The sequence below is a fragment of the Erpetoichthys calabaricus genome, chromosome 4 (assembly GCF_900747795.2).
Source record: "Erpetoichthys calabaricus chromosome 4, fErpCal1.3, whole genome shotgun sequence".
Lineage (NCBI taxonomy): Eukaryota > Metazoa > Chordata > Cladistia > Polypteriformes > Polypteridae > Erpetoichthys > Erpetoichthys calabaricus.
This window is the reverse complement of record NC_041397.2, coordinates 266,116,794-266,128,992: the sequence shown is the minus strand read 5'-3', so window position 1 is coordinate 266,128,992 and position 12,199 is coordinate 266,116,794. Positions and strand designations below refer to the sequence as shown.

At 37.6% G+C, this 12,199-nt stretch overlaps 1 protein-coding gene across 1 annotated transcript in view; it reads right to left on the bottom strand.

Moving 5' to 3' along the window:
* man1a2 (mannosidase, alpha, class 1A, member 2) overlaps positions 1-12,199 on the bottom strand; it is a 527,240-nt gene that overhangs the window by 227,850 nt on the left and 287,191 nt on the right. Inside the window, exon 5 of the mRNA XM_028800742.2 lies at positions 795-913. Within this exon, the coding sequence (XP_028656575.1) occupies positions 795-913 (119 nt within the window). The remainder of the gene's footprint in view (positions 1-794; positions 914-12,199) is intronic.

Genomic DNA, 12,199 nt, shown 5'->3' with positions numbered 1-12,199 from the left:
TACTCTAAGTCCTACTTACTTCTTACTCACAAGTTATGGAATGGGCTTCCCTGCTGTCTCAACTTGCTCACAGTCTACTGATGTTCTGGTACCTCAGAAGAGACACTTCTTTACAAGGCACACTGGAACTGCTCATGCTTTGCAATCTTCATTTTTCCTCCACAGCTGTATGGACCCAATCTATTGGCAAGCCATTCAGAATTGCTCAAATACTAGTTTCTCATCTAGATTTGTAGCCTTGCTTGTTTTTTACTTTAATTTTGTTCTCTGTTCTTGTTAACTTTTACTTTTTAATTGCTCAAATGTGTTATATTTAAGGTATATTCTAAATAAAGAATACCACTTTTCATTTAAGATTCTTAACAAAACCACGTTTTATGTCTGTAGCACTGCCTGAAAAAAGAACAGTAAGAGGCTCAAGCAACAATCAAGTTAAAACCCTTTGCTCTTTGCATTTCATCTTGGGTTAATTTTTCTATACTTGTCTTTTTTCTTCTTTTTTTAATTTGCATTTAAATTGAGTTTTACATGACTGATTTTAGGTCATGATGTTATTTCTTTACACAACAGAAAGCATTATAAGTATTACAGACACTGTAGTTTGAAACCACCAAAAATGAGTTCTTATTTTACTTTAAAATAATATTGGTTTAACATTAAAGACTACATTTAGCCTGTGAATTGGTAAACCATCAAGAAAATACTATACAGAATAAAAAACGAAACTAAAAAAAAAAAAAAACTTAGCTAATCATAAACCAAATACTTTGTTTGGCCAATATAGTTGTACTCACCACGTTGAACTCAAGATTTTGTTCAATCCACTGCTGTCCATCTTTAAACTCATCATGTAAGCCCATTATGTAAAGCGTGTCTAAGGCATCAACTATAGTAGCTCCCATTTGAGAATTTCCTGTGACAGAGAAGAACATAACAATAAACAAATAACTAAGTGTAATTTACAAAAAGTACTGGAGGGTAGGCATGGATGCACCCAATGGTCTCAGAAAAGGATTTGCAATGTGGTAGCAGAAAATCAAAACCACTAAGCTCTTTCTTGCTGGGAGCTTTTAATGTGCATGCATCCAACCCCTGAAGGCATTTCTTATCTGAGACTGCATACTGCTCGATGTGTCTTCAGGGACAAGAAGCAGCAAACAATCTGTTAAAAAAAAAAGGATTATAAATGTTTGCTTGAAGGTTGACGCAGATGTCTTGACTTTATTTATTTTCAGATATATTCTATATTCTTCAGATATACTTCAGTCCAAAACAAGTGAACCAAAATTTTAAAAAGGTATACTGCAAATTTTTTTTTGTCAACCAGAATGACTATGTTGTAATATAACCTTTGAGAGTGTATCCCCTTTAAAATAACAAGGTGAAATGCATAACCGCTTAAACCATTTGTAAGATAACTCACTTTAGCATCACTAGGGCACATGTTTTGGAAGTGCACTAAATTAACATTTTGGACAAACATCTTTGAATGCCTATCAGACAGCCTTGGTGTCACAATCATTCCAAACATCTTAACAGTTGTATTCTAGCATTCTATTATTGATAAGTTTCAGTCAAGTTCTAGATCAAACCATAGTACAGAAACTGTACTGGTTAAAGTAGTAAATGATTTATGGGTTAATACTGACAGAGGGCATATATGTATTCTTGTTCTCATAGACTTGAGTATAGCATTTGACACCATAGACTACAGTATTCTTATAAATCGCCTAAGGCTGGAGTTATACTTCACGCGACGCATGCTGCAGCGGATGCTCCTGCTACGCAAGCGTTGAAGTGTTTATACTTGCAAGCGTACTTTACGTAAATCTGGAGGAAGTGCGAGATATTACCACGATGAGAACATGTTCGGCTTCTCTGTGTTGTGAATTGCCTAGAACACCCATTAAATTCCAATGACACCTTACCGCAATATCTCTGAAAAGGATGTTTATTGATTAAATCCAGGGATGTGTCCATTCCAGCAAGCATTGGGCATGAGTGAGAAACAATCCCTGGATGATGCCTCGGCTCATCGCAAGGTGAATACAAGCACACACATACACTTGCGTCATTTTAGCGGCACCAAATCCCCAAATCTGCATATCTTTGGAAGGAAACTGGAGCACACTGAGGAAACCCAGCAGGAAAACATGTAAACTCCAGGCAGGGAATATCAGCGACGTGACTCCCTGCAAGACAGCAGCGCTAACGCTCCGCCACTGTGTCACCCCATGTGTATAATTATTAACAGTATTCATTATTTAAACGAAATTACCGATTTATCTGTAAAATGTAATATACATACTTTAATGCTTTTCATCATGAAAGTGATATCAAGTATAAATCTAAGGATTCTAAATGTGCAGAGAGTTGGAATATCATACATTTAATGTGCTCAGTGTGGCGATCTATTGCTGGCGATTCGCTGCTCTCAGGAGCAGAGGAAGCCCTAGAAGAAAAAAAGAGCACAGAAGACGGTATGTGAGAATTTTAAAACGTATCGTGTCATTACGATCGGGAATATGCGACGCTTGAATATAAAAGCACCATGAATACATCTGTATGTTGGCATATTGCTTCACCACATCAAACCATTTATCAAATATCGAAGCGCGCACACCGATCTCGTAGGATCCGCAAAGCGGCTTTCTGTCACATGTAGATAGTAAACAGAGACTCTGATGTCACATTCCAACTTTTAGCACACTGCTCCCCCCAACTTTTTGCTGGTACTGCAACTCGCGCACGCATCGCGTCAATTTCTGAGGACCTGCTCAGAGGACGCATCAAATGAACGCTCAGAACATGTGGCGGCCATGATGCAGACACGTATGCGTTCTGAGCGTGAAGTATAAATGAGCCCTTAGACAGTGGGTGAGCCTCTCTGGCAGCATCTTAAATTTGTTTAAGTCTTACTTAAGAGGTAGAAAATTATTTTTTAGTTGTGGTAAGTGTACTTTGGAGACCCATGATATTGTACATGGTGTATACCACAAGGATCTATCCTAGGTTCGCTGCTCTTTTCAATCTACATGTTTCCATTATGTCAGATTATCTCAAAACACAGTGTGAGCTACCACAGCTATGCAGACAACACACAGTTTTATTTATCAATATTTCCTGATGACCCTGACGCTCCTGGCTCTCTAAACAATGTCTTAGCAGTATTTCTGAATGGATGTGTAGTATCTTTCTCAAGCTAAACAGGGAAAAAACAGAAATCTAGATATATAGCAAGGGCATTAGAAATAAACTTCTTCCCTTAGGCTTAAAAATCAAGGCAGGGATAAAGAATTTAGGGGTAATCATTGATTTTGACCTAAACTTTATATCACATATTAACTAGATTACAAGGACTGCATTTTTTCACTTAAGGAATACAGCAAAAGTTAGAGCTCTTATAACTTTACAAGACACTGAAAAATTAATTCACACTTTTGTTTTTAGTTAACTAGATTACTGTAATGCACTCCTAATAGGACTACCTAAGAAAGACATCAATCATATGCAATTAGTGCAGACTGAAGCAGCCAGAACCTTAACTAGAAAATGAAAATTTGACTATATCTCACCAGTTTTAGTATTGTTACATTGGTTACCTGTATCGTTCAGAATTGACTTTAAAATACTACTAATGGTTTATAAAGCCTTAAATAATCTTGCTCCATCCTATATTTTGGAATGTCTGTCCCCCTACACTCCAGGCCATAACCTTAGATCTTCACATAGATGTCTGCTTATAATTCCAAGAGCCAAACTTAAAAGAAGTTTTGAGGCGGCCTTTTGCTGTTATGCACCCAAAATCTGGAACACTTTACTTATAGAAGTTTGCCAGGCTAACAATGGTGGAACATTTTCAAAACACTTTTTAAAAAACGTTATTTTAATATGGCTTTTTCATATCTACATTTAAGTTGTATTTCTAATACACTATATGGGTATAGAATTATTATATTCTTTACAGATCTGCAATCTGTACTAATCTCTACCATTCTCTGCTGTCTTCTGTGGTGGTGATCTACACGAGTGTTCTCCCCAGAAATTTTTTCCAGCCAGGTGGCATGAAATTTGGTGGTGGGGAAAATTAAATGTGCACATTTTTATTAGTTAATTATTATTAATTATTTTCCAATGCTCAATATGACTTCCTTTTTTAAGGTTTGACACTTGTGTCAGAATATTTTTTATTAAATTTAAGAAGTATCCAATTCAGGATCCTGCAACCCTAACAAAAATTTTAAATAACAATTGTTATGACATAAACCAAGAGGCACAAGTATTGTCGCTGTCGGGAAGAAAAGTGAAAACAATGAAAAAAATTTAAAAAATATTCTTCAAAGCCAACTTGCATATGCAGAAGGTGTCTTCAGTTAAATATTTATTCTTCTTTTCTACCTAGAAAAGGAACAGCCCATTTCTTTATAGTGTTCCAACAGCTTTTCAAACAACAATGTATGTGGCAACTCATTTTTTGCCAACCAATACATGGATCTTAAAGCTCCCACAAAGGCATCTCTCTGTAAATTATTTAACACAGATACAGATCTTTCAATTTGACCAATTCCAGTTTGCTCTAGTACACACTTTCTTAAAAGGTCAGCAGAAGACTCAATGTGCGTTTTACTTTTTTCATGGTCCAGCAAGCTTTCTTTTCGAATTCTTGTGCATGGCACGTTTACCCAAGGTAACTCCCTCCTTGGGGGTGTTTGTTTGAATATTTCATGTACAATGAGCACCACATACCTTTTCCTTTGACCATTAGCCAATCGAAATCTTTAAACCATTGTTTGTTTATGCCGGATAAGCGGTGCTTAGATTTATCAATTGGCAGAGTTTGTGCTGAAGAGATTTCCCCTGATGGACTAGCTTCTGCAATGTCTGTCTGAAATTGCCACGAGGAGTTGGCGCTGCACTTTCATTAGTTTGTGGCATCTCTTTTCTGAAATAACTGAGCAGTGTTGTTTTCTGAACAATTGTTTTGCTCATGTTGGTAAAAAATTAAAAGTACCTATGAATAAGACTTTTGAGTGGGAAAGTTAGAGCCTGTTGGATATTCAATGCACACTTGCACTACGGCAGGGCAAGATATGAACAAAAAAGGAATGGCAGGTGGGTCACTTTAACAAAACTCCGGAAGCGTATTAGGGCCACGGTGAAGAAAAACAAACACGGGCACATTGAAGAAAAAAAAAATAAAAACTATATGTCGAGAATAAAGTTGACATGTTGACTGTAATCTCGACATAAATGTATTCTCGCCATTTCCACTTTATTCTCGCCGTTTATGTTGAGATTAAAGTCGACATTCCCACTTTATTCTCATAATTCATTTTGTCATAGAATGTTGTAAACTAAACTTCATCTTAAAATCAATGTTTAATTTACTAGATTTTGTCAAACCCCGTAATAAGGTAGTGTAGTGCATTAAATGCTTTGTGTTAAGTGTTCCCCGACCGAGTTGTTAATCACTACGTGCTTCTTAAACTGACTTCCTCTTGCACTGAGGAGGCACCGGGAGGGATCACCGCACAGAATCCATTCATTTCATGATATGCCTGCTCTCTGAACATTTACAGTGCTAAGATAAATACTTGATATCATTTTCAGGATGAAATGCATTAAAGCAGGTATTAAACATGCATGGTAGTGTGGCGTTAGTGCTGCTCCCTCGCAGTAACGGGTCCCCAGGTGTACGTTCAGTGTAGAGAACTTTATGGCAGGTGTGACTAGGCTCCAAAAAACTGGATGTATGAATGGGTGTTGCACAGATTTAACTGAAATATTGTATAAATGTTGGGTTTGTGATCTGGTGGTCAGAGACACGAACACAGAATTCAATGGATGTTCTTCTGAGTGGGCTTTCTTTATTGCATGCGTGCTGTCTCTTATCTGACGTACCAAAACCCCAATTCCTATCCTTCCTTTATCTTTCTCCACATAACCAATCACCACACGATAACACAAAGCATTTCAGGCGCTACATAATTTATGGTGGGGTTTGAGAAAATCTAGTAAATTAAATATTCATTTTAAGATGAAGTTTAGGTTACAATGTTCTACTTTAATGACAAACTACGAGAATAAAGTCAACATGTTGATTTTAATCTCGAGATAAACGGCGAGAATAAAGTGGAAATGTCAAAAGACACTAGGGAGAACACTGTACACCACCACAACCTGATCAAGGCACCATGCAGTCACCTGTGATGATGGAATGAAGGCAGGTGTCTTATCTGTCCACGAAACCTACTTCATCAGAATGCTATCATGTGAAATATGAAAATGAAGAGATTTAGGAAGATCTATGTTAGGTAAATGCCCATTGGGGGCTGGGTGGTCTTTTGGCTTTGGAACCCCTGCAGTTTTTCTTCTCCAGCCTCACAGGAGTTATTTTTGTTTGTTCTTGTCTTCCCGGCCATTTGGACTAACCTTGTTTTGTTGTTACTTAATCTTTAACATTAATGCTTTAACTTAATTGCTTTTCTTGTAAGTTTTTCTTTGTCATCTTGTAAAGCATTTTGAGCTACATTGTTGTATGAAAATGTGCTATATAAATAAGCAAGACTCATTACTTTTGCCTGGAATCTAAAAATATTTTCTGATTTTGCTACTAATCTGTGGAATAAGCTATCCATGACCATATGAAGTCAACTGATGTTCATTTGTCTCTACAAAACATGTCTTCGTAAGGCATCTTAGGATATTTGTCCCTACAATACACTGTCCCTCTTGATACCTTAATCTTTGTGTTCAACTCCTAGCTTTCACTGAACCTTGGGACAAACTGTAGTACTAATGCTTCTAGCAGTTTACCAATAAATTTTGTTCTGTATTACTGTTAACTTTGTTTATATATTTCATCCTATCCATCACTTGTGTTGACCACTCATTGGGTCTCTTTTATGTGCAGTTGAACTGAAATTTCACAGGAGGTTACCACAGTGTAATTAGGAGTTATTTTTGTGTTAATCAATGGCTAATGATCTCAGTAATTTTATTTTGCCATCTTTAACAGAAAATGCTGTTCATGATTACTAAATAATGATAGTATTTAGTGATACTAAATAATTGAAAAAAATATTCTGACCAGTCCTGATACCGTTACCCACCCTTCTTTTCACTAAATGTATGCTGCCTGTAGCTATTTCTGCTATACAACTGTCAATGAACTCACATGATACAAAGTGACATCCTAGGGCAGATACTGCATAATCTAGTATTGCATGGTATATTTAAGAGTGTGTATTAACACAAACATTTACGGTTTGAATCAAAATATGATGTAATGGAATTAATAGAATTATTTTAAATTACACAGAGAAAGCCGCAATGTATTTGTGTCTATATACTGCTGTAAATTGGAGAAATGTATGTGCACTTAAGATAAACAGTAAGGGGGGGGTTAGGAGCATGTGCTGATAGCGCTTTGCCGCACCCACCACACACTGAACCACCTGGATTATGACCCGAGTACAGTGGGTAACATCTCAGTTTTTTTTGTTTTTTTTTTTACACAGTGGTTGGAGTGCCAATCCTGCCACCAACCTCCAAGTTTTCCCTACAAGTTGGAGGACCTCTATAGCAGGTACTGAAAAGTTGACAACATGTATAAAATGGGATGTAAAAGTTAAATATTGACTACCTTCTTGGCTGTTGAGATGAAAGTGCCTCACACTAAAGAATTACTAAGATTACAGTCATGGCCGAAATTATTGGCACCCCTGGAATTTTCCCAGAAAATGCACCATTTCTCCCAGAAAATTGTTGCAATTACAAATGTTTTTGTATATACATGTTTATTTCCTTTATGTGCATTGGAACAACACGAAAAAACAGAGAAAAAAAGCCAAATCTGACATCATGTCACACAGAACTCCAAAAATAGGCCGGACAAAATTATTGGCACCTTTTCAAAATTGTGGGTAAATCATTTTATTTCAAGCATATGATGCTCGTTTGAACTCACCTGTGGCAAGAAACAGGTGCTGGAAATATAGCAATCACACCTGAAGCCAGTTAAAATGGAGAAAATTTGACTCAACCTTTCTGTTTTGTGTCTGAGTGTGCCACACTAAGCATGGAGAACAGAAAGAAGAGCAGAGAATTGTCTGAGGACTTGAGAACAAAAATTGTGGAAAAATACCAACAATCTCAAGGCTACAAGTCCATCTCCAGAGATCTCCAAGTTCCTTTGTCCACTGTGCACAACATAATCAAGATGTTCACAACACATGGCACTGTAGCTAATCTCCCTGGATGTGGACGGAAGAGAAAAATTGATAAAAGACTGCAACGAAGGATAGTCCAAATGGTGAATAAACAGCCCCAATCAACTTCAAAACATATTCAAGCTGTTCTGCAGACTCAGGGTGCAACAGTGTCAGCTCGAACTATCCGTCGACATCTGAAACGAAATGAAACGCTATGGCAGGAAAGCCAGGAGGACTCCACTGCTGACACAGAAACATAAAAAAGCCAGACTGGAGTTTGCCAAAATGTACTTGAGGAAGCCAAAATCCTTCTGGGCGAACGTCTTGTGGACAGATGAGACCAAGGTAGAGCTTTTTGGTAAAGCTCATCATTCTACTGTTTACAGAAAAAGGAATGAGGCCTACGAAGAAAAGAACACAGTACCTACAGTCAAACATGGTGGAGGTTCTAAGATGTTTTGGGGATGTTTTGCTGCCTCTAGCACTGGATGCCTTGACTGTGTGCAAGGCATCAGGAAATCTGAAGACTACCAAAAGATACTGAGGCGCAATGTAGGGCCCAGTGTCAGAAAGCTGGGTCTGCGTCAGAGGTCATGGGTGTTCCAGCAGGACAATGACCCTAAACATACCTCTAAAAGCACCCAGAAATGGTTGAAGACAAAGCGCTGGAGAGTTCTGAAGTGGCCAGCAATGAGTCCGGATCTAAATCCAATTGAACACTTATGGAGAGATCTCAAAATTGCAGTTAGGAGAAGGCGCCCTTCAAATCTGAGAGACCTTGAGCAGTTTGCAAAAGAAGAGTGGTCGGAAATTCCAGTTGAGAGGTGTAACAAGCTTGTTGATGGTTATAGGATGCGCTTGATTTCAGTTATTTTTTCCAAAGGGCATGCCACCAAATATTAAGTTGAGGGTGCCAATAATTTTGTCTGGCCCATTTTTGGAGTTCTGTGTGACATTATGTCAGATTTGGCTTTTTTTCTCTGTTTTATTGTGTTGTTCCAATGCACATAAAGGAAATAAACATGTGTACAGTAATCCTTCCTCTATCGCGGGGGTTGCGTTCCAGACCCCCCCGCGAAAGGTGAAAATCCGCGAAGTAGAAACCATATGTTTATATGGTTATTTTTATATATCATGCTTGGGTCACAGATTTGCACAGAAACACAGGAGGTTGTAGAGAGACAGGAACTTTATTCAAACACTGCAAACAAACATTTGTCTCTTTTTCAAAAGTTTAAACTGTGCTCCATAACAAGACAGAGATGACAGTTCCGTCTCACAATTAAAAGAATGCAAACATATCTTCCTCTTCAAAGGAGTGCGCATCAGGAGGAGATAATGTCAGAGAGATAGAGAGAAAAAAGCAAACAATCAGAAATCAATAGGGCTGTTTGGCTTTTAAGTATGCGAAGCACCGCCGGACAACGCAGCTGCTAGGAAGGGAGCAATATAAAGGTAGCCTTTCAGCATTTTTTTAGAGGAGCGTCCATATTGTCTAGTGGTGCGAACAGCCCCCCCTGCTCACACCCCCTCCGTCAGGAGCAGAGAATGTCAGACAGAGTGAGAGAGACAGAGAAAAACAAACAATTAAAAATCAATAGGTGCCGTTCGAGCTTTTTAGTATGCGAAGCACCATGCAGGAAGCATATCGCTTGACAAAACAGCCACATTTAAGCCCAGCAAGGAAGAGACCAATGTGAAGGTAATCTTTCAGTGTTTTTTGAGCAGTGGCCGTATCTTCTAGGGGTGCGAACAGCCCCTGTGCTCACAATATATTTGAGGAGTTTTATTTAATACGTAATACATGCTCTGATTGGGTAGCTTCTCAGCCATCTGCCAATAGCGTCCCTTGTATGAAATCAACTGGGCAAACCAACTGAGGAAGCATGTACCAGAAATTAAAAGACCCATTGTCCACAGATATCCGCGAACCAGCAAAAAATCCGCGATATATATTTAAATATGCTTGCATATAAAATCCGCGATAGAGTGAAGCCGCGAAAGTCGAAACGTCATATAGTGAGGGATTACTGTATACTAAAACATTTGTAATTGCAACAATTTTCTGGGAGAAATGGTGCATTTTCTGGGAAAATTCCAGGGGTGCCGATAATTTCAGCCATGACTGTACATAAAGTGATGAGAGGGAAAATTAAGGGTAAAATCATCCAGTCTACTGTACTTAAAGCCACAACAGAGATTTCATAATTAGTCCTTCAATATGCAAAGTGGTGCCCCTTTCCCTTGAATCAGGAGTGTGTGCTCCACGCTACAGGACAACAGCATGTAGGAGCAACATGAAAAAATAATTTTAATTCCAATTACTCATGACTCTTTCAAATTAAAGTAGCTGCAGTTTGAATGTGTAACCTGCCAGACTGGAAAGATTGTTTGCAGTGTACTTTTTCAAAAGCACTTTTTCTGTTTTTTCTTTGTTTAACTATTTGTCTTAGTCTTAGTAATTTTAGCGAAGAATTAACTTTATTTTCTGTTCAGGGAAATTCTGATGCATTACAGCTCTACACACAAACTAAACTTAAACTTGTGGGATACAGAAACCCACCTAATGACTTTTGCAGCATCACACTTGTAGATATACATGGGCTTTTCTTTCTGATGAATTGTCATAGTGTAATAAAAGTGTGAGTATGCACTCTGGACTCCTGTCCAAAATAGGGATGATTGCTTTATCTTATTTTAATAAGACAAGGTGATTTCAAGTTTGGCTACATGTGAATGCATTTTGATTCATTTTAGTTGATGCAAACATTTGGTCCTGGGTGTTAGAATATACTCAGGGCTTGCCATGTTAGGAAGAAAGTTGGCATTTGTGGTAATTTGTGAACTGGCTAATGAACTGACATTTTAATAAAAGTAAAATGACTTACAATAATATGCAGCTGTGGCACTCAAGGCATCTACACATATTCTCCAGTGGGGTAAACTGCAAATTTGCCAAATGCATTTTTTTTGACAGTTTCTTATAATAGAATATTAAAAACTCAAGCTATGACCTAAATTGCTGTCTTTCTCATTTAAGGAAGCAGACCTTTCAAAACTGTGAAAACAATACTACCAGGAATACATTACAAAAAATACACATACAGTACACATATTCTCACACCCACTTTACCCAATGCTGGGGCATGGGGTCGGCTGCACTGTACTCAAGGTATGAAAATACAAAGAAGCCCTCAACATTGTTCTGGTCTACTGCACGGCCAGCTTACTCAAACATTGTCCATTGGAATCACCAGTTAATGTAATTAGAATTTCTTTGGACATGAGTAGAACCACAGGAAAAAATTCTTGCTAAAATTGTGCCAATACTTGGACATAAAATTTGGTATATCAAGTAAATTTATAAGGCAACATTTTAAACATTATGTGTTTTTTAAATAAACTTTTATTCATTTCTATGATAGGATTCTGTACATAAAGAAAATCAACCTTCCTATCTTGGACTTCCATCAAAAGAAGTCACACAAAGATAAATGTATATGAAAAAAGCCATACAGTTGGTTTCAATTGGACAAAACTAAAGCAAGATAAACAGTTTCTTAAGATTAATGGCCGTTTATTCAAATTATTCTTATTTTAGTTATGGACCTTGTCACACTGTTGCCAATCACACTAGTGAAGAGAATAAAAAAGTACTGCCTGTAATATTAAAACATTTATCATTCATGAGGAATTCTGTTAGTAAAGCAGAAAGGTTCATTACACTGTAGGTGACAGCTCCATTACTCATTGCTTCCAAAGTCACAGCAATGGAATAAGGCTAACATCTGAGAAATACAGCAGCCAGCTCACCATCCACACACACAACACAAATCACATACAGCAGCTACTTTTAATTGTATACTCTACAGTAAACTTAACATTCATAACAACACAAGGGACCCAGAAAAGAAAAAAACATTAAAAATGGGCTGCATTATTGTGTAATAGTGTTAGACAGATCTGTAGATAGTTAAAACTGAAAA